The sequence below is a fragment of the Protomyctophum parallelum genome (assembly GCF_964188405.1).
Source record: "Protomyctophum parallelum genome assembly, chromosome: 2".
NCBI classification, from domain to species: Eukaryota; Metazoa; Chordata; class Actinopteri; order Myctophiformes; family Myctophidae; genus Protomyctophum; species Protomyctophum parallelum.
The window spans coordinates 21,349,429-21,377,054 of NC_139699.1; the positions used below are offsets into that span (position 1 = coordinate 21,349,429).

Here is a 27,626-nt window from a genome sequence, read left to right on the forward strand (position 1 = left end):
ACACACACTGTACAGGAGTCTGTGGGACTTGGTGCGGACCAGAGAGGGAACTCTAGCTAATCTTTAGTGGACTGGTGGGAAGATTTAGTTGGCTTGAAACAAGATGGAGGTAAGAAAATGATATATTCGACTCAACTTTTAGTTACATTTGCAGACCAGGGCCAATAAAAAAATGAATCCATACCATAGTATAGTGCATGAACTTGGGAATGCTCTTAAATTGATGATACACTGACAGCATTATCAGCAATGACTATGTGCAACACTGTTGATAAATGTGAAATTACTCATTTCAAATTAGGATACCACTAAATAACATACTTGGCATCTGTGGAGGACAACCACATCTATAATAGTGGGCATATATGTAGCATGTGAGCAAGTATACAACATATATCAACTAGCATCTAAATGATCTATTGTGGGAGTAACCGGTTGATTAAATGATCTATATCTAATTGTTTGGCAATGATTTTCTGGCTTGTGTGTGGAAATGGTAAGGCTCTGTGTGTACTGATGGCAATCATTGGTATACTAATGGAGTGTAATGTCCAGTATTGTCTTGAGAGCTCTTTATTACAAAAAAGAAAATGCATTTTCAAGTTGGGATTCAGGATGCCAGTTTTATCCAATCAGATACAGGATAAAAAAAGTGACATTGGTAAAATAAAATGGTATTCCAAACTGAAACTGCATCTTTTTGTTTACTAAGGAGCTGTAGAGATAGCGTGTTACTGACTCACACAAATCCAATGATTAGAACAGCTTACTTTAACTTACCATTTACTACACCATTTTAGTAAAAACAAAATAAAGCATTATACTGACTGAGGTCAGAGAGCAGTCAGGCAAGTTAGGCCTTGCATGCTTACTCACCTGATTGCCTGCCAAAGTACCAGTGTTTTTGGCAGCAAATTTAGATTTTAGTTTTTGTTAGTCTTTTGAATAGTTTCCATTTAGTCTTAGTAACATTTTAATCACCTGGAATGTTTTAGTGTTACTACTTTTAGTGTACTAAATCGACAGTTGATTTAGTCGACTAAAATGTATTTTAGCCTTGATGCCGTCGTAATGGCTGATTTTAAACTTGCTGAAAATAGATGAAATTGTCAATATATTTAGTCTTAGTTTTAGTAATCGTAGCTTAAGTTTCCATTTAGCTTTCTTCAGTGAAAATAGGTAGAACATTTTTCGTCTTAGTATTAGTCGACGAATTCAACACTGCAAAGTACTTACTTATTAAGCACTTATCTTAAACCCTTTGTTGATCAGTGTCCCCATCAGGAGTCTACTGTATAGACTTGGTCTCTTTCTATTCCCCTCTGCACACAAAATCTACCAGCTTCAACACGTGAACTTGTAGATCAGCTATTTTTGTGGATTTTGTCACCTATTATAACGTGCAGAATACAGGTTGGCGAGTGGTTAATTTATTTTGTAGCTTCTATGGGGAGAAAAGTGGCAGCCGGTTGCTATCTAAATGATAGTTTGGAACCAAATGGACCCTTATGGGTTTGTAACTCAGAGAGTTCCATTTGTACTCTCTCAGAGTTAAATTAACATTGATTTTACAATATAATTTGGGGTCCCAGAGATAGATACCTGCTGTCTCTGTCAAGCGGCAATAATGAGAGCCGATTGTCACTGCAGTTATGTGATTGCTCCCCAGGGCAGCGTCTACATGCCGGGAGATGTGAACCAAATCAATGCTGAAAAAATATATTGTCAATAAATACTTATAAGTAGCAGAAACAATGTTTTATAGTGCCTCTGTTTTGTATTCTTCAGGTGACTCATTATATCCAGGATGTACGGGGCCATGCAGACTCCTTATTGGCCAGCCTGAACCTCCAGAGAGACCTGGCTCAGTTCTGTGACTGTGTCATCAGACAGAGCTCTGCACAGCTGTTCCTGGCACACAGGTGGGCAACGTCACCTTGGTTAAAATTTTACAGAGAGGGCCACAAATAGCCATCAATATGAGTGCAGTGCACTCACTCATAGCATTTTTAAATAGAACATAAGTGTATATAAAATTATGAATTAATATGCAACAATTAGCAATTTTGGTAATTTTTTATCAGATTCCAAATTATCTTAATTTTGCCATTGTTCCACAGGTGTGTCCTAGCAGCTTCCAGTCCAGTCTTGGCCTCTTTGCTGGCCTCTAATGGCACCCTTTTGGAACTGCAAGCTCCCTGTCTCTCTGACTCTGTGCTGAGGCTGGTCCTCGACTACATTTACACTGGGGATCTGCCGCCGCCTGCTGCCCAGCAGCAGTACTGCAGCCTGCTGACTGCTGCCAGCTACCTGCACATGGACAAGCTGCAAAAAGACCTGGAAGCCAGACAAGGAACCGACACTGATGACGGGGATAACAACTTGACTACTTATAGTATGGCTGCAAAGCATTGCAGTAGGATTATGAACGATCAACCGTTTTCAGAAGATGTTTACAGTGAACATACCGCTGTAGAAATCTATACTAGTTTGTGCGAAAACTCTATGAGGCAACAGGACCATGCTTTTTCCGCTCAAACCTGTGATGAGACTCACTCAGCTAAGAGATCTTCCTGCTTAGCATGCAATGGAAATAACTGTAGTAGTGGTAGTGACATACTTCTAAACGCCACCGGTGCTGACGACCTGATGGGCGCGCTAGGACGGAAGGAAGGCGAACTGCGTTCAGCCGCCACCGATGACCCAGAGGGGGCGCCAAGGAGCATAGGGGACCTCGGATGTAGTCGGGCAAGAGAGGCCTGTAAAGCCTCCTCCTCCTTCAACTCTATCCATCATCACAGAGGAGGAGGTGAGAGGTCTCCCACCTCCTCCTCCTTCTCCAACGGTCCCTCTGTCCATCATCACAGAGGAGGAGGTGAGAGGTCTCCCACCTCCTCCTCCTTCTCCAACGGTCCCTCTGTCCATCATCACAGAGGAGGAGGTGAGAGGTCTCCCACCTCCTTCTCCAACGGTCCCTCTGTCCATCATCACAGAGGAGGAGGTGAGAGGTCTCCCACCTCCTCCTCCTTCTCCAACGGTCCCTCTGTCCATCATCACAGAGGAGGATGTGAGAGGTCTCCCACCTCCTCCTCTCCTCTGAGCTGCAGTGCGGTGCCTGTCATTTGTCACAGCGGCAGAGCCACGGTGCTGCAGCCGGCGGAGACGGCCACCCTGCTGCATATCTGCCCAGGACTGCGGAGCTCTTCTGGGGCCAGCATCCCCAGCGGCGCCCCCGTTCCTCCACCGCAAACGGCAAGTCCAAAGGAAGGAACGCACAGTAACGCCAGTGGTGCTGGTTTTAAAGACATCAACCGGCCTTTGGCACCAAATCAGCACGGCGGAGTTGGCACACAGAGTTGGAATTACAACGAACAAAGTTTAGATGGTTGTGGAATACAGAACTTCTATTTTCATCATAGAGGCAAAGCCCATTTTGGAGTGCGGCACGAGGACAATTATAGTACGGAGTGTGGATTAACCCTGAGGACGGATGTCAAAGACCACCTTGTTCGTTGTGAGTCACTGCAGTGTGACGACGATACAAAACATCCCAGTGATGATGCATTACCACCGAATGAGGATTACAAAACTGACCCCAATGCGGAGGATTACAAAGATTCAGATGATGAAAAACTCACCCCAGTGGGATATTTTGATGTTTCCACGACGACCACAGAGGCGTGGGAACGGGGCTCAAACATAGGAACATGTGAACATCAATATGGCGATCATTGTTTCGAGGGAAGGAAAGAGAGAGAGAGAGATGGAAACTTGAACCCATCCATGACCATGACACATGAGAGACCAGAGAGAGAATCTCACACAGCTCTGGCCGGTGACACTTCCTACCACCCGGCTTACTCATACGGCGGACATCTCCAGAACCAGGAATACACCCAGCAGACACGCACACTCTCCTACACACACCCCGAGTCCCAATACCCTCAGCACAGCCGGCATACCCACCCCCCACCGGACCATCCAAACCTCCCCGGTGAGTGGGGCGTAGGGGTGGGAACGCTCTCTGGCCTGAATCGCAGTCCTCTGACGCAGCCCTGGAGCGAGGTGGCCAAAGAGCAGCTTTTCCTATTGGACATCAGCACTGCGCCCGCTCGATACCTGGTGTCCCATGAGGCTGGGGGCGGAGAGGGCAGGGCTGAGCTCCAGACCGGCGACGGTGTTGTGGGCGGCGCGGTTGACAGAGGAATTGGAGAACAGGTGTGCCGTGGGCTGGACCGCTACAGTGACGGAAGGGCTGCTTCTCCAAGGGAGGAGAGCAGTACGGACTCCTCCGCTGTCACGGACGGCGAGGAGAGAGGTCCGTCGTCTACCTGCCTGTCGGCCTGCATGCCTCCCGATCTTCCAGTCTACGTGTCGTCGGCCCCCGCCACGCCGCCACCCTCCACCTCGCTCGTCTCAGCGCCGCGCTGCAGTGTGGCGGCGGATGTCGTTGGCGCGTCGCAGGCCCTGCTCCTGCAGCACCCATACCACTGCACCCTGTGCGACCGATCCTTCAGCCAGCGGGGCTCTCTGAACAGACACATGAGGAGCCACCTGGGCGTGAGGCCCTACCCGTGTCCCCGCTGCCCCATGACCTTCTCGCGGCAGTACCGCGTCACGGAGCACATGCGCGTTCACCAGCGCTGTGGCCCGGACGAAGAGCTGCAGAAACCCCCCGCCCCTCCCACCTGAAGAAGATGTTGGGGGAAAAAACACATTGTGAGTTAAGCGAAAGAAGACTTGTCCCGCTCTTATGGGTGATTTATACTTGCTTGAGCGCGAGTTTAACACTGACAAATAAGCCGGTCTACAAGCTTGCAGTGTGTCACTGCGTTTGTCAACTGACGAGAATAAACGAGAGGTGATTTTTTTGGGGGGAATGGTCATCGGAAAATACAACAGACCATCTGAAACGTTTACTGAAACGCAGAGGATTCCATGTCCTGGTCTAAATAAACACTGGAGAATTTAGACAAAAGTTGTGAGCCATCTTTGTTGTATGTCTATCTGGCTCTGGCTCACACAGGTACCAGAGAGGTTGTCCACTTAATCAATTAAAAAAGGGCTCAAACCAGCAGAAATTGCAATAGTGATATTTCATGGTCTGTTGGTCCTAATATACCCCCTGTACTGCATCATATTAAAAGTTCACCTTCACAGATTTAGTGGAGCATACCATTTCAAGGTCAAAAGCTAAGTTTCACCATTTTATAGTTTCACGGTCTGGGTGAAGATAAGTTTATCCATTTTATAGTTTCACGGTCTGGGTGAAAGTTTTACTGTACCAAAGCTATTCTGTTCTGCCCACCATTTCAATACAAGGCCGGTTCCTTGATAGCACTGCAGTAACCCATGAATGATCTCAAATCATTGTTTGGGAGAGAGCAACAGATGTACAGACTACACAAGCACAAACCACCACCTACTGTACACAGTATAAATCCAACTGTAACCCTAGAACACTAAACATGGGTGATTTTCACCCGGACGATTATATTTTTGCCATACCTCTGAGGTGGGCGGGTCTTTCAGTACCTTCATGATGCTCAGTGACATCATAATGTTGTTGTCTGCCCCCTAATGATAGGGCCCCCCCATGAAATCTATGTTTTGTTTTTTGTGAAAAGTCATGAGGAAATATTAAAGAAGAGTACATTTATTGCCATTTATTGCTGTAATGCAATATATTTTGATGAGAAATGTTTTTTATGGAATATTTTATATTGGGGAAAATATACCCGTGTTTAGTGATGGTGTAACCAAAAATATGTTTAGTGTTCACTTCAGGGTTAAGAATATTTCAGGGCAGAGGTTGCTATTGTTCATGTGCAGTGACTGGTTGAGCTTCCAAGAAGTACCAACACTTTCGTATCACTGCAGTGCTTTGTGACTATTACCCTACATGGAAATGTGTCAAAAGAAAATATGACAGAATTGTGATGTTCAACAAGTTGTAGCGTTATTCTTCTTACAAAGTCACAGACAGAAGAATTAGCTTCAGCAGAAGACTATTCTGGAACTGATGCATATATTATTCACAAGCTAATGTAACGGTCTAAGTTAAGATGTTACAACAAACAAGATTTGTTTCTCACTGTAGGCCTATATATTTTTTTATTATCTTATTGTTCTTTATTCTCTTACTTTGGGAACAAGTCCCAATAACATTGTGCTGCTTGTACTTTGGTTGGTGACAAATAAAACATTCTTGATTTTTGATTCTGTTGTATTAACTAACCACAACAATGTATATCTTTGGCATCCCCATTTCTTCCCTCGACAGTAAACCCCTTTGCTGAAAATAGTCAATCTGCAAGCTATTTTGGCAGAATGTCTGCCTATTTTGGTGAAATGTTATTATGACATATAAGGCCCAGAATAATTTGCTAGGGTTCAAGTGTAGCGTAGTCTGACGATCAGATCAGTAGGCGGAGATATCTGAAGGCCTCACTACGTGAGACTGATATATTGGGATCTGACAATAAGGTCTACACAAAATTAGCCTGTCACAATCATGCGATCTATGAATTCTGTGTGTGTGTGTGTGTGTGTGTGTGTGTGTGTGTGTGTGTGTGTGTGTGTGTGTGTGTGTGTGTGTGTGTGTGTGTGTGTGTGTGTGTGTGTGTGTGTGTGTGTGTGTGTGTGTGTGTGTGTGTGTGTGTGTGTGTGTGTGTGTGTGTGTGTGTGTGTGTGTGTGTGTGTGTGTGTGTGTGTGTGTGTGTGTGTGTGTGTGTGTGTGTGTGTGTGTGTGTGTGTGCGTGCGTGCGTGCGTGCGTGCGTGCGTGCGTGCGTGCGTGCGTGCGTGCGTGCGTGCGTGCGTGCGTGCGTGCGTGCGTGCGTGCGTGCGTGCGTGCGTGCGTGCGTGCGTGCGTGCGTGCGTGCGTGCGTGCGTGCGTGCGTGCGTGCGTGCGTGCGTGCGTGCGTGCGTGCGTGCGTGCGTGCGTGCGTGCGTGCGTGCGTGCGTGCGTGCGTGCGTGCGTGCGTGCGTGCGTGCGTGCGTGCGTGCGTGCGTGCGTGCGTGCGTGCGTGCGTGCGTGCGTGCGTGCGTGCGTGCGTGCGTGCGTGCGTGCGTGCGTGCGTGCGTGCGTGCGTGCGTGCGTGCGTGCGTGCGTGCGTGCGTGCGTGCGTGCGTGCGTGCGTGCGTGCGTGCGTGCGTGCGTGCGTGTGTGTGTGTGTGTGTGTGTGCGTGCGTGCGCGTGTGCGTGCGTGCAACCCGACCTCTTGGGATGGTGACAGCCACATCCCCAGTAGTTTCTACGACCAGGATTGTGTACATATAGTCCAGCAGGACAGAGCGAAGCGTGCACATTGTAATATTGTATTGTGTCCTGGCACTGTGGCACCCACCCCCATGCTGTACTTTGGATTCTCAGGCTCGGATTAGTACATCTTTTGTGTCTGTGTTTCAGGCTTCAGGAACTCTTGTTTTCAAATAAAGCTGGTCTTTTACATCACTCTGGGTTGCCCTTCCCACGAAATATTTCACCCTTCGCTACAGTAGCCATAGAGTACAGTACCAAAACCTTTGCCTTTTATATAGGTTGTTAATGCTGCCCATATGGATTTAGCCGCTGTGGCGACCCCGAAGGTCGCCGGCTCGCTGGCAGTGTTGTTTTCGTCGACTATACTATGACGAGAAATCTTCGTCGACTACCTTTTTTCACTGACGAAAACTACATCAAAACTAAATAAAAAGTAAGCCATGATGACTAAAACTATGGCTAAATATATACTGTCGATTTTGTCAACAAATTAAAAACTAGATTAAAATGTTAGGAAGGGACTAGAGACCTAGTATAAGTCACTTTACACTTGGTTGCATGCTGAAAATAGCCGATCTACAAGCTCACAACGCGTCGCGCTGTGACTAAAACATTATTCATTAGAGTATTAGACTAACACTAAAACATTCCAGGTGACTAAAATGTGACTGAAACTAAATGAAAACTATTGGAGAGACTATATGACTAAAACTAAAATCGAAATTTGCTGCCAAAAACAACACTGCATGGTGGTGATGGTGAAAGAATACACAATTGGTCTGCCTGTGAGAAATGGCATTTTGTTCAAGCCACTTGCGTGTACAGTGTAGTCATTCGCTCGGCAGGCTCTACCGGTATTATTGCTTTGCTTGTGGAGCTGTGGAAGGCGCTCACATCCATTGGCTAACACAGGGACGTGCAGAGAGTGTTAGAGAGGCAGGGGCTTTAGAATAGAAAGGAGAGGTCGCACAACTCATCGTCCCAATGCCAAAAATACTTGTATTGTTACCAACGTTTCGACACACAAGTTGCCTTCTTCAGGGTATAGTGGAGAAGCAGGGGCTGAAATCCAGTAAGAGGGCACTTTTGGACAAAAAGATTGCAGATGTACAAGCTCACAACCCGTCGTAGTGCGACACGCTGTGAGCTTGTAGATCTGCTATTTCCGGGTCGCAACCCTGCACTCTTTATCTACTGGAGATGCGGTGTACGACATTGGATTTCTAAACAAATTCTGCGTTCCAAGTTCAGGAGACTTCGGGAAAAAAGCAATTCTCCTGAATGCTGCATGCCTTCCGGAATGGCATGGAAAGCAGTGGCATATTTGCATCTCTTTCACCATAGTAGATGCTGCATTCATGGTCTGGAAAGGGTAGTTGTTTTACAGACGGGGAAAAAGGTCCAGGGGCTCACGCCCCCTTTGATGTCTATGTGTGCCCGTCCCTGGTCTAACATTGAAATCAGAACAGCCCCCTGAGGCTTCTTTATTCACACCAGTCATCATCTATATCCCTGAATAGAGCGGCCACTGGCTACAGGTAGTACTTCAACAATTTAAACATAATGTTTTTAGAATAGTCTTTTTTTATTTCTTATTTTTTTAACCTTTGTGCTTCAGTGCTACTGCTAGAAAGACAAGGAAGTGACAAGTTACAGGCAAGATAAACATGCAAAACATCTATGTATAGATGGTTGACTCTCTAAATGTCTTAACCAGTTTGTGCTCCGTTAATGAAAACATTATTTAAATGTAATGTAATATAATATAGCTGAGCTTTGGTCTCTCTCTCGTGTGGTGGTGTTAAATACACTGATACTAAGAGAAAAGGAGAATAAATATGTTTACATTTGCTTAGTTTAGTTACATCACTCATTTTGCTTTACTCAGTTACATTATCAGAATCAAGAGTATGTGACATTACATCATAATTACATCATGTGTAATGAGGTAAAGAAGGAATGCTGTTTTTCTCCCCATTATGCATTGTGTTTTAGTATTCAGGGAGAAGAGAGGACAGAGGTATTGTGTTTTAGTATTCTGGGTGAAGAGAGGACAGAGGTATTGTGTTGTAGTATTCAGGGAGAAGAGAGGACAGAGGTATTGTGTTGTAGTATTCTGGGAGAAGAGAGGACAGAGGTAGAGTGTTGTAGTATTCAGGGAGAAGAGAGGACAGAGGTAGAGTGTTGTAGTATTCTGGGAGAAGAGAGGACAGAGGTAGAGTGTTGTAGTATTCAGGGAGAATAGAGGACAGAGGTATTGTGTTGTAGTATTCAGGGAGAAGAGAGGACAGAGGTATTGTGTTGTAGTATTCAGGGAGAAGAGAGGACAGAGGTATTGTGTTGTAGTATTCAGGGAGAATAGAGGACAGAGGTATTGTGTTGTAGTATTCAGGGAGAAGAGAGGACAGAGGTAGAGTGTTGTAGTATTCAGGGAGAAGAGAGGACAGAGGTATTGTGTTGTAGTATTAAGGGAGAAGAGAGGACAGAGGTAGAGTGTTGTAGTATTCTGGGAGAAGAGAGGACAGAGGTAGAGTGTTGTAGTATTCAGGGAGAATAGAGGACAGAGGTATTGTGTTGTAGTATTCAGGGAGAAGAGAGGACAGAGGTATTGTGTTGTAGTATTCAGGGAGAAGAGAGGACAGAGGTATTGTGTTGTAGTATTCAGGGAGAATAGAGGACAGAGGTATTGTGTTGTAGTATTCAGGGAGAAGAGAGGACAGAGGTATTGTGTTGTAGTATTAAGGGAGAAGAGAGGACAGAGGTAGAGTGTTGTAGTATTCAGGGAGAAGAGAGGACAGAGGTAGAGTGTTGTAGTATTCTGGGAGAAGAGAGGACAGAGGTATTGTGTTGTAGTATTCTGGGAGAAGAGTATTCTGGGAGAAGAGAGGACAGAGGTATTGTGTTGTAGTATTCAGGGAGAAGAGAGGACAGAGGTATTGTGTTGTAGTATTCAGGGAGAAGAGAGGACAGAGGTATTGTGTTGTAGTATTCAGGGAGAAGAGAGGACAGAGATATTGTGTTGTAGTATTCAGGGAGAAGAGAGGACAGAGGTAGAGTGTTGTAGTATTCAGGGAGAAGAGAGGACAGAGGTAGAGTGTTGTAGTATTCAGGGAGAAGAGAGGACAGAGGTATTGTGTTGTAGTATTCAGGGAGAAGAGAGGACAGAGGTATTGTGTTGTAGTATTCAGGGAGAAGAGAGGACAGAGGTATTGTGTTGTAGTATTCAGGGAGAAGAGAGGACAGAGGTATTGTGTTGTAGTATTCAGGGAGAAGAGAGGACAGAGGTATTGTGTTGTAGTATTCAGGGAGAAGAGAGGACAGAGGTATTGTGTTGTAGTATTCAGGGAGAAGAGAGGACAGAGGTATTGTGTTGTAGTATTCAGGGAGAAGAGAGGACAGAGGTATTGTGTTGTAGTATTCAGGGAGAAGAGAGGACAGAGGTAGAGTGTTGTGTTGTAGTATTCAGGGAGAAGAGAGGACAGAGGTAGAGTGTTGTAGTATTCAGGGAGAAGAGAGGACAGAGGTAGAGTGTTGTGTTGTAGTATTCAGGGAGAAGAGAGGACAGAGGTATTGTGTTGTAGTATTCAGGGAGAAGAGAGGACAGAGGTATTGTGTTGTAGTATTCAGGGAGAAGAGAGGACAGAGGTAGAGTGTTGTGTTGTAGTATTCAGGGAGAAGAGAGGACAGAGGTAGAGTGTTGTAGTATTCAGGGAGAAGAGAGGACAGAGGTAGAGTGTTGTGTTGTAGTATTCAGGGAGAAGAGAGGACAGAGGTATTGTGTTGTAGTATTCAGGGGGAAGAGAGGACAGAGGTAGAGTGTTGTAGTATTCAGGGAGAAGAGAGGACAGAGGTAGAGTGTTGTAGTATTCAGGGAGAAGAGAGGACAGAGGTAGAGTGTTGTGTTGTAGTATTCAGGGAGAAGAGAGGACAGAGGTATTGTGTTGTAGTATTCAGGGGGAAGAGAGGACAGAGGTAGAGTGTTGTGTTGTAGTATTCAGGGAGAAGAGAGGACAGAGGTATTGTGTTGTAGTATTCAGGGGGAAGAGAGGACAGAGGTAGAGTGTTGTGTTGTAGTATTCAGGGAGAAGAGAGGACAGAGGTAGAGTGTTGTGTTGTAGTATTCAGGGAGAAGAGAGGACAGAGGTAGAGTGTTGTGTTGTAGTATTCAGGGAGAAGAGAGGACAGAGGTAGAGTGTTGTGTTGTAGTATTCAGGGAGAAGAGAGGACAGAGGTAGGGTGACACGCAGCAAAGGGAGAAAGAGGTTTAGGGGCGTCAGAAAATCGATTCAAATTAGAAACGTGACTCCCACTATGAACGATTTGAAATCGATTCATAATTTTCATTTCCTTCTTTTTTTAGTTTGTGATATAAAATGTAAGCTTACCCTAATCACAGTAAACATAATGTCTTCAGTCATTTTCAAGTTACTGTAGTTGCTGTAGTCACCTGTCAACGAGGACTACAGTCTTCGTTGACAGTGTGTCTCATTTTCAAGTTACTGTAGTTGCTGTAGTCACCTGTCAACGAGGACTACAGTCTTCGTTGACAGTGTGTCTCGCTGACAGTGTGTCTCGTTGACAGTGTGTCTCGCTGACAGTGTGTCTCGTTGACAGTGTGTCTCGTTGACAGTGTGTCAACGAGGAGCCAGCTGACCCTCATTGACAGGCAACAGGCATCAAGGCAACTCGTTAGTGTGAGTGTGTATAGTCTCTGTGCCTAACACAAGTGATTGAGTTCAACCTGGCTGTGCAATACATTATGGGTTTCTGCATACTTTGCATGTGTGCATTTGTACTACCAGCTAGCCTAAGCGTACCAATTTTATTTATTTTACAGCAGTTTTTACTTTAATGTATTGTTCTGGTAACTGAGTGAGGAAAAAGTATGAAAGGGCAGTTGTTTTACAGACGGGGAAAAGTGGCAGGGGCTCACGCCCCCTTTGATGTCTTATGTGTGCATATCTTCCTCCAGTCTCTACAAAGATGTCAGGCCAACTGTCTCGGAAACAGCTTTACTCACTCTCAACATTTATTGTCATATTTTTGGGGTAAGACGTCCATCCAATTTATTATCTTAACACTTTACGTTACACATTAACTATTATTAGTAACTTATTCGTTTTGTACTTTGTCATTACGTATTCCTCATTTTGCACAATAATAATAATAAACTTATAAAGCACTTTTCAAAACAAAGTGTTTTCCAATGGCAGAATAAAATACAGTGCAGCAAGATGAAACGACAACAGTTAATATGCAAATGAAAAAGGTAAACGGGTAAAAATGAAATAATACATAAAAAAAACTGGATAAAGTGCTCCTCGGGGCACAGGTCTCCACCAGGGCAGGTCAGGTTGTGGCCTCCTGGTGGCGCTATAATAGGCCAATGTGGAAAAAGGTGCCATTTTGTTGGTGGCGCAATAACAGGCCAATGTGAAAAGAGAGGGATATATTCCTCAGCCTAGTAGGAAAGTCTGTGAATGATTTCACGTAAATTGCACGCTGCGTTCATGATTTGAGGCTTTTTGTTCAATATGCCAATATGATGGAATATGAAATATCGAACAGATCCGTCTTGAACACATGACTATAGAGATACTGTTTAACGATTTGCGGGAGTTTTGGATAGAATCTGGAGGAGTAATTACAAAAGTCGGCCTCCTGGTGGCACTATAGCAGGCCGTTCTGGAAAAGTTGGGGCAGAGGTTAATCTTGGCATCCAGGGAGTGTGTGTGCAAAATTTGGCACTGACCAGGTTAACTAGCTGTACACAGACAGACAGACGGACACACACACACACACACACACACGGGCAAAACATACTCTCTCCCCATGTCTTCAGACTGGTGGAGACAAACATCAAGTAAAGGCCTTTGTGTACAGGTGAGTTTTCAGCTGTGATTTAACAAGAACACAGTGAGCTAACTTGAGCTCTTAGACTTAGAGCCTCTGGCAGGGCATTCCAGAGCCGAGGTGTCTGGGCCGAGGAAGCCCGGTCACCCATATTGAACTTGCAGGAGAGCCTTGTTCGAGTAATGTATCTGTTCTGTAATGTATAGCTTGGGGCCAGGCCATATGCAGGGCTTTAAAAGTTGGTAGTAAAATCTTAAAATCAATCCTAAAGCTCACAATAGGATTATGGGTTTCCATCAATAAACTGCAAAATAAAGATTATGCTTATTAAGGAATATTATATGAGTAATTTATGTAAATTAATTTCGCTCCTATGCCACAAAAATGTGGAACGCCTTACCAACAGTCATTAAGACATGCGAATCCCTTGACTCCTTCAAAACCGCTCTCAAAAGGCACCTAAACGGACGGCTGCAATTCGAAACTGGCCCCCGGAAAATCTGAATCTCCTACCTACCCCTTTTTCCCCTCACTGTATAATTATGATTTACTCTTTTTGACTATATAGAAGTGTATATTTGTACGTCTCTAAATGTTATGATGAATTGAACATGGTGGACCCTATTGTAAACAAGTGTAATGTTTCATGATGTCGTCCCACAGTTAACAGTTTTGTATTGACTTCTGCTTCAAATTTAGTGTAATTCTCCAATCTGTTAAAACCCCCTTATGGCCACTGACGTTATTGACGTATTGAAATCATTATTAATAGCCTAAATACTTCAATGTTACATCTCCACCTTGTCGGACTGTAGCCGAAACCCCAGCAAATTCTGGAGTACCGTTAAAACCCTATCCCATAGTCAACCGTCATCACTACCCAAACAGATCATCACAGACTCAACCACAGTTTCAAACAAACATCAATCAATCAACTAGTTTCTACTTCCTATACTAGCCACATACTTGGTAAATAAGGTATTATTATGTTGTAACTAATTACTTTCTAAACATTAGTAAGCATTAAAGCTGTACTATGTAATTTTTACGGCTCTAGCAGTGATTCTCAACCTGTTTCATTTCAAGGACCCCCATGTTTGACATGCATTAGTCTACAGGCCCCCATTTAATGGCATTTCAATCTCTGGGACTCCCAATTCATATTGTAATATCAATGTTAATTTTACTCTTGTAAGTATACAAATGGAACGAAACGGACCCGATAGGGTTTTCGAAATAAATGTCAGAGCTGAAATCGACTGTAAATATGAAATAAATGCTTAAACATGGAGATATTGTGTCTCTCCAAAACTGGTGGGTAAAACTGAACAACCAATATGTCATTGTCTCCACCAGGTCGAAAGCATGAGGAGAGAGTATGTTTTGCACTCCGTCCGTGTGTGTGTCCGCCTGTCCGTTACCAGCTAATCTCTGGCACGCCAAATTTTGCACACACACTCCCTAGATGCCAACAATGAACCTCTGCTCCAAATTTACCAGAACGGCCTGTTATAGAACCACCAGGAGGCCGACTTTTGTAAAACACATTGTTTTGCTATTACTACTCCAGATTTCGTCCAAAAATCCTGGCTTTCAAAGTTTGCAGGACTGGCCCATTTTGGCCCATTTTGAAAGTTTCGTTCCATTTGTATACTCTACAAGAGTTTACAAGAGTGAAATTAACATTGATTTTACAATATGAATTGGGAGTCCCAGAGATTTGAATCAAAGGCATAAGGACAAATGGCACCCTTTTCACATTGGCCTATTATAGCGCCACCAGGAGGACACAACCTGACCTGCCCTGGTGGAGACCTGTGACTTTATCTAGTTTTCGATTGGACTCTTTTTGACATAGCTGGCTATACTGTAGGCTTGTCATTGCAGATATTATGTCATTCTTTAATCCTAGTATTAACCGAGGGGCAGTTTTTCTAGTTTTGAAGCTATGATTCCCTGCTTTCACATGACGTGAAAAAAACGAAAATGTAATAAAAATCCAATGACTTATAAATAATAGCCTTAGTCAGAAACAGTCACATTTTTCTAGTTATCCTTTCTATGGTGCAAGGTATTAGCCTTGCGTCTTTTGGCACCGTAACAATGGTGGATGACCTGAAGCAGGATGGGGACTACACACACACACACACAAGGGACTAGTTGAATCAGCATGTGTACTATGCGCTGATCGCACGCCCTGGAATGACATCTGGCCCGGCCACTTTGCGTGTTTTGACGCACATCCTTTTTTGAGGGGCGCTAGCGCCTCCAATTGAAGATTACGTCACATGGCAGCCCATGACAGTCTATGGGATTTTTAATGTTTAGTATGACGTTAATCGTTTGACAGCCAAATCTTTGGAGAGGTGTGTTGTTTATAGGGCAGTATGTGACGACGTGAGATGTCATATGGCCAATATAAACACATCCCTGCGCCTCTCACTTTTTTTCACGTTTTTGGCCCATTCTTGACGGGAACCCCTTTTGGTGTTTTAAAATGTGCTTCAAATCTTTCCGAAAATTGTCATGATTTTTTAAAAAGGAGGCGTGGTCTCCGCTAAGCCTAAATTTGGTCGGTGGAACCTCCAGTAGCTCCAGGACTGTGGTGCCAGTGGTGCCTATAGTGGTGCCTTGTGGTGCTCTACTATAGGCTATAGCTGTTTATAGCGCCCCTCAAAAAATAAGGTAGGTGGGAACAGGGTAAGATGAGCCAGTGGGTATAGTTGAACCACCCCCTTGCTGCATCTAGAAAACTAGAAAACTGTGTTGTCATCAGGTGACATTAAATCAGTGGCATCCATCATTTACACCTGGCTTTGAAGTTGGGAAGATTAAGAATGATTGGACAATAGGCCTTTACGGTGCCTATAGGCAACCACACTCCCCAGGATTGAGTTGTCAATGCCTGTGTGGAAATTCAGATGGATTGCTCCAGCCACTGTCATTCAATCGCAGCATGGAATGACACAGCTTCCAGCCAATGACAGTGCAGAATGGCACACCTCCCAATTGCGCAAATTACACTCGGTGCCGCGCTATGAGTTTGTAGATCCGCTATTTTTCAACAGGTAAAGTTTAAAATGATGGTTAAAGTGATCATAACGATCCCACAGGTTGTATAGGTGATATGAGGACTGTGATGCATTGTGCATACAGTACATTGTAAAAAGAAAATGTCATGTCTTTCCTGTAGTGTCGGTCCTAACTCGCTTCATCTTTTGACTTCTCTGTTGCATATATAGGACCATTTATATCTACAACACTTGGTACAGTAACGGAGACGTGTCATTGAGGTGAGATTTTCCTTTTCTGATGGTCTTTATATGGAATTTAACAGAATCTTTCTCAGGGGTTATGTCTGTGGCAGCTCAAGCTAAAGCCAAATCTTCCCTGGGGATAATTAATATGACAGCTGACCAAAAAGCATAGCTTTAAGTGCCAACTTAAACTGCTAAACTGGCAATGGGAGCGACCTCGCTGAAAATCTGCCACCCAACCAAACACTCACAGAAGTTCCTGGCCTGCCCTATAGCCACACGAGTTCCTGGCCTGCCCTATAGCCTGGCTAACAAGAGTTCCTGGCCTGCCCTATAGCCTGGCTAACAAGAGTTCCTGGCCTGCCCTATAGCCTGGCTAATAAGAGTTCCTGGCCTGCCCTATAGCCTGGCTAACAAGAGTTCCTGGCCTGCCCTATAGCCTGGCTAACAAGAGTTCCTGGCCTGCCCTAGCCTGGCTAATAAGCCAGACTCAAAAATCACACTGTCGTGTCGTGTCCGCCAGCAGGCAATTATTTTGCCAACGGTTGATTCAGGCTAGGCCTGCCCACCACCTCAGAGTTTATCAGTGGCATGCATAGACACTAGGGGGTGCAAGAGCACCACCTGCCCTTGCCCTGTGGACAGCAATGTCCCCTTAAAAAAAAATATATATATATATATATACTTTTTTTTGTACAGTGTGGACCATGGTGACATTGATCAATTCTTGATAAAAAAAAGCTTCTAATATATTATTTCATGCCCCAAAATCTATAAATCTCACACTATTAATGCAACTGGCCGGTTCCATGCGCTGCACAAGGTGCCCTTTTTTCACTTGAGCACCTGCCCCTCTAAATGTCTGTGCACGCCACTGTTAACTATTACATTGCAAGAGAAACAAATGAAAAGATAAAACAAAAAGAAAGAAAGCATGGCCTGAGGAGACACTGACTGAACTTTATCCAGTCTAAAGAAACAAAACACAGGTTGGATAATACACACCTTTGGTGGTTGGCACTAATGGCTGCATAACAGCAAGGCTTGGTTGGACAAGGAAACAAACATGTGATATGAATTGGCTACATAATGAGATGCTGTAGTTATCTGTTTGTTTGTACAGTTGTACAAATAGTGATTGACTCTGTGTACAGTATGTCACTATATTCATACCTATATATATATATGTGTGTGCATTTCTCCATGAAGCTTTTGCAACACTCTCGCTCTTCCTGAGAAAGAGATCATAATACTACATTCTCAGGATCCTACAAATGTAACCTCCAATCGTAAATGGACAGAAAAAGATATGGTTGCACCAGAAGGGTGAGTGTTCCGATTTTGGCTCCTTGAAATTCACTTTGGTGTTTTTGGCATGTGATTTTTTCCACCTGAACAAACTTTATACCTTATTGTTTCATAGTTTTCATAAAAACTGGCGTTTTATCGGGGTCACTGGCAAAATGGGGGGTTCCGTGGCCTAATAAATGTCGATTTGGGGGTCTTTGACATGAAGAAGTTTGGGAACCACTGGCATAGCGTGTTACCTCTCAGTGAACCACTGGCATAGCGTGTTACCTCTCAGTGAACCACTGGCATAGCGTGTTACCTCTCAGTGAACCACTGGCATAGCGTGTTACCTCTCAGTGAACCAGCTGGCATAGCGTGTTACCTCTCAGTGAAACTATGTGCACGGTCAGGTGAAAAGAAATGACTGCTGACGTCATGTGTATTTTAGGATAGGAGACATGTGGGTGACTGTCCCAGAGTGACCTCCACCAGACCAACCACTAGGGGTCGCGAGTGGCAGGGACAACGTGAGGGGAAAATGGTAATTGGCAATTGACTAGATTGGGATAATTCACCATTTGTCAGACTTCTGATTGGCCCCGCCTGACTCCACCAGCAGGCTCTTTCTGCCTTGTTCGCCCTGGTTCCGCCTTGTTTATGTTGAATTTGCTAAAACATTTTTTTTTGTTGGAAATAACTAAACACAAACATGATATGCCCTGCAGTCACCATGCTGCACCTGTGATGTTCCTCTTTTTTACTGACACCAAGTTTAAAATAAGAACTGAATGTACAAAATATCAATATGAAGCAACTGAAAAACACCTTATTTCAATGGTAGCCTATAGTGGATGGAGAGAAAGGATTTTTGTCCAACCACAAAACGGCAACCAATGGGTGTGAAGAGAGGCACAATTGTATTGTGTTGCACTCAGATTATTAAAGGGATATTTCACTTAAAAAAAAACATTTGGTAATTTCATCGTCTAGTCTACTCAGGCGTATGTGAACACCCCAGACAGTCTTTAAGTTGCTCAATTCAGTATTTAGATATTTATTATTTTCAGCTGCCATGCCCCCTTCCTATACAAACCCATTCCTATACAAACTTTTTAACTCAATTTGAATCATTATAGAGCGCCGGTCCTGATGTCCTGACGTCACTCGCTCATCCCCTGGTTCAGCCTGGTTCACGGAAGTAATTTATCTATGGAGAATAACATGGGCTCATCTTTAAATCGTTTCATATAAGCGTTGTGGTCCAAAAATAAACAAGCTGTCTCTGCGTTATTGTCAGGGATGTGTCTCTGTATCGTTTAGGACAGTCAGTCACTCATATGATACAGTCTGTTTCTAGCAATTCTTTTACTAATTCAGCAGCAGTAACAACATTAGTGTTTTCTCTCAGTCAGTTGATTCTTCATAATATTCATATAAGTGAAACGGCCTTGATGACATGTTTATTTTTGAGGCGATCTAAAATCCCCCTGGGGATTACAATGCAAATAAAAAGTACATGAACCAGTGGATTTGCGCCCTCTACCGATATTGACACCAGACTTCGGTGCTCTACAGCTGAGGGCTGAAAACACCTGTCCTTTTTGCTGTTGACTGATATTGTCCTTCTAATATGTGAGGGGTCTGTGTTTATTCATTTACTGTTTTCATTTATTTTTAAGAATTATTTTTTATGTTTTAGTCTCCTCCGTCGCGCAGCAGAGTATAGTACTCCTCATTCTTTTCCAAAAACAATAATTAAAAATAAATGAAAACGTACGGCCCCCTCACGTATTGGAAGGGCAATATCAGTCACCACAAAAAAGGGTGTTTTAGATTAATCTATCATGGTTAAAATGGAGTTTGAAACTACAATGGGGTTGTATAGGAAGGGGGAGGGGCAGCTAAAATTAATATCAAATATCTAAATACTGAATCGAGCAACTTAACAACTGTCTGGGGTGTTCACATAAGCCTGAGTAAACGATGAAATGACCAAAAGTTATTTTTAAAGTGAAATATCCCTTTAAGGGTGCGTTCGGAAATTCGCACCGAGCACACATGGTGTGCCCTCGATCTTGTCGTTGGTTTTATTCTGTGCACTCTGTGCGTGGTCATTCGGGTGTGCCCACTCTGTGCCCACTCTGTGCCCACTCTGTGCGTGGTCATTCGGGTGTGCCCACTCTGTGCGTGGTCATTCGGGTGTGCCCATTCTGTGCCCACTCTGTGTGTGGTCATTCGGGTGTGCCCACTCTGTGCGTCGTCGTTCGGGTGTGCCCACTCTGTGCGTGGTCGTTCGGGTGTGCCCACTCTGTGCGTGGTCGTTCAGGGGTGTGCCCACTCTGTGCGTGGTCGTTCGGGTGTGCCCACTCTGTGCGTGGTCGTTCGGGTGTGCCCACTCTGTGCGTGGTCGTTCGGGTGTGCCCACTCTGTGCGTGGTCATTCGGGTGTGCCCACTCTGTGCGTGGTCGTTCGGGTGTGCCCGCTCTGTGCGTGGTCGTTCGGGTGTGCCCACTCTGTGCGTGGTCGTTCGGGTGTGCCCGCACCGACCGACCCTACTCAGAAGATGTGGTTGTGCAGTGTGAGTGCACAGTGTGAGTATACAACATGATTTCTGTATATTGTTGTGGGAATGTCAGATGGCGGATATATACATTTAACATATATGTGTATATGTATATTTTATTCTTTATAAGAAATCCAGTGTGGCAGGATGGTGTCTCTCTGTCTCTCACCCTGTTGTCGTGCTATGTGATATATGAGCCTCTATGTAAATTGTGCAGCATTTTATGGCAATAACCAACATGTGGTTATTGCCATACAATGCCAAATGCCATCCAGATAGGGCGATAGTGCAGAGTCGATGGGATTATTAGTATGCAAATCACATTTTTGGAACAAAAAGCCTCAAATCATCCAATTGCCATTGTGAGCACTGAGCGGACACCAACACACAAGGCACTGTTTTTAGACGGGGCCACCACGGCCGTTTATTATAGAATAAATGCGCTCTGGTGCGCGTGGCATTAAATGCAAATCAAAATGTCATTAATGAACGAAAACTCCGCCTCTTCTCTGGCGGGGGGTCTGGTTAGGGTCCTCTTCCCTAACGGGCTTAGTGCGCCCTATTATGTCTCACACTCTGTCTCCGGGTTTGACAGGTGCCGGTCAGTACTCTCCCGGGGAAGTGGAACTGTCATCACATATAATTCGATCGGGGTAGCGGGTTACCTATTGGAAGAGAATAGGCTTTTAATATCATGCTCACATCAATGTGGATATGTCTGGTGGTGCGAGAGGATGAGTGAGATGTCGCTTACCGCCAAGCATACCCGACCTGTCCCTGTCAGCTGTCAGTGGGGAATGAGCGCAGAGGCAGACATCTCTTTCCTTTTATACTGGCGTAGGCGCGTGCACTTGGCCTTGAACCAATAGATAGGCGGGGTAGTATGTCTGCTCGATGACGAGGCCGAGTAGGCGTGTCCTCCTTGGTCACGCTCTGCCTCCTCCCCACTGGCTGTCTGGGCTATTATGCTTACCTGGCGGGTGGTTGCCTAGCGACACCCCACACCATCAAAGGAATAAGAACAAATGGTACCATTTTCACATTGGCCTATTATAGCGCCACCAGGAGGCCACAACCTGACCTGGCCTGGTGGAGACCTGTGCCCCGATCAGGGGCACTTTTTCTAGTTCTACCAAAAAAACTGAGCAGATTCCCGGTGCACATTTCCGAACGTACCCTATATGTGTATTTACTATTTATACATGTTATTTAATACTAACATTATTCTTGATCTTTACAGACTTAAATACCGTCAACCAAGAGCAATATTTGGGTAAGTTATATTAGGCTACCGCCGGTATTCAGACATATGAGATTATCATTTTATCAACTCTCCAGAAGTATTTCAAGGCATTGCACTATACATAACATAATACCACATGCAGCTAAGGTCAATGATAAAAGTGTTATATAGCAACATGGTCCATTTGGAATTCCCCTTTTAGAAAACAAGTTGTTTGTTATATAATCACAATAACCCAACGCCATATGCTATAGGTTCAAATGTAAAGGTGATTCTTAATCACTATACCAACCCGTCATATAGGCAGACATGAAAGCTTTAGTAATAATAACAATAATAATATTAATAATAAATACATAATAATAATAATAATAATAATAAACGTTATTTATATAGCACCTTTCATACATACAATGCAACCCAATAGAATGTTATGACCTGGCTCTTATAACAAAAGGAGGAAGACACACGGCTGTTTAAAAGTGTACACAATATTTATTTACATCATAAACAACTTAATATGCATCAAACAATACTAAAGTACTAAGTAGAGTGTTAATCAGTAGACCAGTAGTGTTCTCAATGTGCTCTGTGGCAACAGTGGCATATATGTATGTGACTTTTTAGTCTCAACGTGGGTGAATATTACACTCCTGTCTTGCTTTGAGTGTGTCTCTCTCAACAGGAGAAGAGATGTGAACTCAGTCACCAACTGGAATGTTCCTCTGGTCTGGGAAGGAACTTTTGATCCTGTGGTCATAGATGCCATCTACAAGAAAATGGACCCCAGGATTGCAGTTGTTGTCTTTGCGGTTGGCAAGTGGGTACTACACGCACACACGCACGCACCATGACGCATGACCCTATAACCCTTTTGTGGTGGTTCTGGACAACCGTGGGTCCGACCGACTCGACACCAGGCACTGCACTCCCTGTGGTGGTGTGGAACGGTTCTCGAGTTACGTGGATTACAGCCATATACACAGACAGACAGACAGACAGAGACATGTTGCATTTATAGATAGTCGACCTGACTAAAAAAAAACAAAAAACAAAAAATGTAATGTCTTCTAAATTCTGACAGTTTTCTGAAATACCTATGTTTCTATGTCAGTGGTGCTCAATATGTCATTTCAAGGACCCCAAACATTATGTATTTGGCCACCGACCACCATCTGAAAATATGTTGTTCCAGTGACCCCAGTCGGGTTTGATCAAATCCCGATTTACGTCCCATAGCTACCCTCGATCAGTCCATGAGGGAATGAGCAAGGCCACACAATCCGTTGCTCCGGAACTACCCTGCCGGGACATGGGAGAACCAGATTCTGGCGCATGGAAGGACTAGGCTCTGTGGGTTGACTCCTGTTCGGGCCCCTCTATGTACGTCTCACCAGGTCCACTCCTGCTCTCACCAGGCCCAGGACCTGTGCGTTGCACCAGAGTCCCAGCACCAGGCACTTCATTCAGGAGTGGTGGATTATAATGGCCCTCTTAAAGGCCTCACCGAAAACTATATTTATTTGACAACTTTAGAACTAGTTAATTATATATTTATATTATTATTACAAAACCTACAGTAACCACTTCAGCCCTATATAGATGGTATCACTGGTAATAAAGTTCTCCTGCGTCCTGGCAGGTACACCCGCTTCCTGAAGGATTTCCTGGAGACCGCGGAGAAGTACTTCTTTGTTGGCTTTCGGGTCACCTACTACGTGTGCACAGACCACAAGGAGGAGATTCCCAAGGTGGGCATTTGATTCTCTATAGCTTCCTTTTGTTTTTATATTGTGTTGAAACTCCAATAACTAACAATACAACCACTAGACCACATGTAATGTAGGCTACTCTTAACGTTGTATTTAAAGGTATATTCAGTGATTTCACTTAATTCAAATAGGCTATCACTTATTTTTTTGTTTTGTTTCGTTTTTGACTCTCTATCCTGATTGGACGAAAGGCTGGGTCCCACAGCCAAAAACGAAACCTAAGGTTTTTTGAGTGAAATCACTGAATATACCTTTAATAATACCTTTATTTCATGTCACACGTTGTAATCACTTATAGATTGAGTTAGCCGAAAGAAGGAAGATCACTCCCCTCGACATCCCCAGTGCCACTCGCTGGCAAGATGTGGTGTTGGGAAGAATGAAATGGGCAATGGTGTTCATTGATAAACAGGTACAGTATATGTACAGTATATGTACAGTATTGTCATTTATGTTACTTATTTGCCATTTTTTTTACTATTTGAAAATCATTTTTAATAGTTCAACTAAGCCGATCTACATCTACAAGTTTGTAGATCAGCTATTTGAACTATTTTAAAAGGTTTTTTTAAATAGTAAAAAGAAAAAAAGGCAAATAGGTTTAGGGAAAAGGGTTAAGGGGTGGCACAAGATATAGCCCATTTTTCCCTTTTTACTTCCTTTATATGATGATTTCTTATTTAATTTATTTTTATAGCAGTGTATATTTGTACATCTCTGTTCTGATTAATTGAAAATGTCTGTCTGTCTGTCTGTCTGTCTGTCTGTCTGTCTGTCTGTCTGTCTGTCTGTCCGTCCGTCCGTCCGTCCGTCCGTCCGTCCGTCCGTCCGGATTGATCAATCTATACATACAGCCATCCATCAATCCATTTCATCCCTCAATCCAGTTTACTGTTACATTTGTTCTGTTATGGACAGTCCAGCATATATAGAACTTTTTTTTCCTTTCTTCTTATTCTTCTTCTTTTTTTCCTGGGGTCCATGGAAGAATATATTTTGCAATGCGGGTCGTCAGCAAAAATAAATGTTTGTATTTGTTCATTTTCGTAACTCTCTCTCTCTCTCTCTCTCTCTCTCTCTCCTGTCAGATCCGCAACGAGTCCGACTACCTGTTCATGATGGATGTGGACAGTGTGTTCTACGCTCGCTTCGGGGCAGAGTCTCTGAGCCGCCTGTCGGCTGTCCTCCACCGTAGCCACTACAGGGTTTTTACACTCATTCCTTTTCATGTCGGCAATAATTAAAGCAGCTGTGAAGTGAGTGTAGGGGCCTTAATTAGTAATGTATGTCATCATCAATATTTTTATCAGACCACACCAAGAGATGCTTTTCCTTACGAGCGTCGTTACGCATCCCAGGCCTTCATCCCATGGGGTGAAGGTGACTATTACTACACCGCTGCAGTATGGGGAGGCTACGTTGAAGACATGTACATACTGGTCAGGTACAAATCACTAAACATATCCGTGCTCTCGGGCAGAATCTCCATGTTTGGACCTGTTGTGTTTTTTTGTCAGTTAAAAATGAATGCCCTCCCTATAGAGCGTCGCAGTCCTGCCCCTGAGAGACCCGGAAAATAATTCCATGTTAATTTTCCTCATAGACCTTTCAAAAAGTATTTATTTAAAGACGTTTATGCTGCGTTCAAAGCCAACTTGAATTGTGACAAATCATGACAATAAACACAATGTTTTGGACGAACAAATAATTATTATCATTTTTTTGTTGTACGACGCTTAAAAGGTCTTTAAATAAATACTTTTTGAAATGTCTATGAGGAAAATGCATTGGGAATAATTTCCTGGGCCTGGCGTCGTCATGAAACGAGTACAGTACAGTACAGTACAGTACAGTACAGTACAGTACAGTACAGTACAGTACAGTACAGTACAGTACAGTACAGTACAGTACAGTACAGTACAGTACAGTACTCACTTCGGGTCTGATTTTTTGCTTTAACCGTTTTGGACATGTATATATTGAAAAGTCGTAGCTCTTAATATGTTTTTTTTTTGCCCATTTAGACCTGAGAACGATTCTACAAATGCCTTCTAAATTTTGACCGTTTTCTGAAAAACCCATGTTTCTATGTCAGTGGTGCTCAAAACATTTTCATGTCAAGTACCCCCATTATGTAATTGGCCACCGACCCCCACCGAAAATATGACACCCTCCCCCCCCGGCACTCAGTGCCACGCTATGAGCTTGTAGATCTGCTATTAGCTAAAGTATACTGTAACATAATGCTTAAAACACCAAAAGGGGTTCCCGCCTTGAATGTGTTTATGTGTAAACCTCTCTCCTCAGGTACTGTTATGAACAGTCAGAGATCGACCACAGGAACAATATCGAGGCAACGTGGCAGGAAGAGAGTCACCTCAACAAGTACAGTATACAGCTGGTTCATAATGCTGTTTTTATAAAGCACTGGTTCCCAAACATATTCATATTAGCCTGCGGACATGCATTAAGCTACGGACGCCCCATTTTAACAGCATTTCTATCTCTGGGACCCCAATTTATATTGTGAAATCAATGTTAATTTAACTCTGAGAGGGTACAAATGGAACCAAATGGACCCATAAGGATCCATTTGGTTCCATTTGTACACTCTCTGAGTTAGAGACCCATAAGGATCCATTTGGTTCCATTTGTACACTCTCTGAGTTAGAGACCCATAGGGTCCATTTGGTTCCATTTGTACACTCTCTGAGTTAGAGACCCATAAGGGTCCATTTGTACACTCTCTGAGTTAGAGACCCATAAGGGTCCATTTGGTTCCAAACTATCATTTTGCTGGGGCCCCTGGACCCTGCTGTTCTAAAGGTCCTTTCAGATGGGCAGTGTGTGGGGCATCGTTATCGCCTGGACCAACGACGACAGGCACGATGACAACGCAAGCGTAAAAGAAACGCTCAACACAATGCAGGTCTAGTCCTTCGGTCGCAGGCGCGTGCACGAAACGAGCACGGCATGCGACAATTTCATGGGACCACACCCACATAAATACGCTTGCGTTGACGCCCCTCAACTTCTCTGCGTGTACCAAAAAAGAAAACGCAGGCCTCTCATTGAAAATGAATTACCAGACGCGTTAATCGCTGCCCATCTGAAAGGACCTTTATGATGTGTGCATGCAAAATGGAGAGTGTAAAATTGCGGTATGCGCATGAGTGAATGGCAAATCAAGTGGCAAAGTGAGTTTAACGTCATTTAACGTTGTTTAATTCATGATAGGCCAGAAAGTAATTGTTTTGCCACTCAGTAGGCGTTCCCGCATTACTTCCGGGTATGATGATGATGTGATGTCACGCGCATACCCTACATGCTCAAAAGTTAAAGGGATACTTTTTGCACAAAAATTATGTTAATGACATTTAGAAGATTTAGAACACTTTCCTGGGGTCTTTATGTGTGTAATATGTGGTTTTAGATAGGGTGAAGTGTCCTTGGTGATTTTACAAGGCAGGCTTTTTGTGTGTATGTTTTTTTACTATAGATCTGTATTCGAACCAGCCCAGGCATAGATTGAAGACAGACAGAAATAATAATTTGCTCAAAAAGAGATCTTGACCTTTTTTTTAACCTGTCTGTCTGTCTGTCTGTCTGTCTGTCTGTCTGTCTGTCTGTCTGTCTGTCTGTCTGTCTGTCTGTCTGTCTGTCTGTCTGTCTGTCTGTCTGTCTGTCTGTCTGTCTGTCTGCCTGCCTGCCTGCCTGCCTGCCTGCCTGCCTGCCTGCCTGCCTGCCTGCCTGCCTGCCTGCCTGCCTGCCTGCCTGCCTGCCTGCCTGCCTGCCTGCCTGCCTGCCTGCCTGCCTGCCTGCCTGCCTGTCTGTCTGTCCATCCATTCAGGTACTTCTTGTACAACAAGCCCACCAAGGTTCTGTCAGCAGAGTACCTCTGGTCAGACTATGACCAACCTGGACCAGAGATCTGGGTCAAACGTGTTTCCCAGCTGGTGAAGAACTATGCTGAGGTGCGACCCAACTGATGACGGAGCTGATCCATTTATTTATTGATTTCCCACCACGGAGTAACCTTGCGGCAGACTATCCAGCATGTATTTTCCACCTCGGAGTAAACTCTGGTAAGGCCGGCAGTGTCAGTAGGCCAATCAGAGGCAGACAGGGCGTTACCATGTCTATGCTCGGACGTAGAAAAGATATACGCATATTAACAGTCCAACGGGCCAATGAAATAAACAGTAATTTAGTGACATCACACTATCAGCCCCTCCCCTAACCCCTCCCCCCTTATCATACAACTTCAGCTGTGGTTTGCCCACCAGGCAAACCAGGCATACCTAATGAAACAATAAGACCTGATGAACATGTTTTAGGGTGGACAAAAATCACGGCACTCCATCTTTAAGTCAAAAAACGTGTGGG

General features: G+C 44.1%; 2 protein-coding genes across 3 annotated transcripts; both read left to right on the top strand.

The window, feature by feature from the left end:
• Positions 1-31: 31 nt before the first annotated feature.
• Positions 32-4,990, top strand: LOC310854560 (uncharacterized protein). Its single transcript, XM_083759238.1, has 4 exons — positions 32-109; positions 1,789-1,922; positions 2,121-2,395; positions 3,062-4,990. The coding sequence occupies exons 1-4, from the start codon at positions 104-106 to the stop codon at positions 4,690-4,692; spliced, it is 2,046 nt and encodes a 681-aa protein (XP_083615364.1). The 5' UTR covers positions 32-103; the 3' UTR covers positions 4,693-4,990.
• Positions 4,991-12,229: 7,239 nt separating this feature from the next.
• LOC310854826 (globoside alpha-1,3-N-acetylgalactosaminyltransferase 1-like) lies at positions 12,230-27,423 on the top strand. 2 transcript variants are annotated; one of them, XM_083759527.1, is made up of 11 exons: positions 12,230-12,310; positions 16,358-16,408; positions 17,582-17,698; positions 21,466-21,498; positions 22,154-22,288; positions 23,111-23,219; positions 23,539-23,652; positions 24,329-24,445; positions 24,551-24,684; positions 25,548-25,625; positions 27,091-27,423. In XM_083759527.1, exons 1-11 carry the CDS (start codon positions 12,246-12,248, stop codon positions 27,227-27,229), a joined length of 1,092 nt encoding a protein of 363 aa, XP_083615653.1. In that variant the 5' UTR covers positions 12,230-12,245; the 3' UTR covers positions 27,230-27,423. The 2 variants fall into 2 exon arrangements, with proteins under 2 accessions (XP_083615653.1, XP_083615654.1); XM_083759528.1 differs by lacking the exon at positions 17,582-17,698.
• The last annotated feature ends 203 nt before the right edge of the window (positions 27,424-27,626 follow it).

Coding starts and splice junctions, on each gene's coding strand:
- LOC310854560 (XM_083759238.1), top strand. Junction 1,923..2,120: donor CAGCTGTTCCTGGCACACAG/GTGGGCAACGTC, acceptor ATTGTTCCACAG/GTGTGTCCTAGCAGCTTCCA. Junction 2,396..3,061: donor TAACAACTTGACTACTTATA/GTATGGCTGCAA, acceptor ATCATCACAGAG/GAGGATGTGAGAGGTCTCCC.
- LOC310854826 (XM_083759527.1), top strand. CDS start 12,246: ATGTCAGGCCAACTGTCTCGGAAACAGCTTTACTCACTCTCAACATTT. Junction 12,311..16,357: donor TTTATTGTCATATTTTTGGG/GTAAGACGTCCA, acceptor TTGCATATATAG/GACCATTTATATCTACAACA. Junction 17,699..21,465: donor GATATGGTTGCACCAGAAGG/GTGAGTGTTCCG, acceptor TGATCTTTACAG/ACTTAAATACCGTCAACCAA.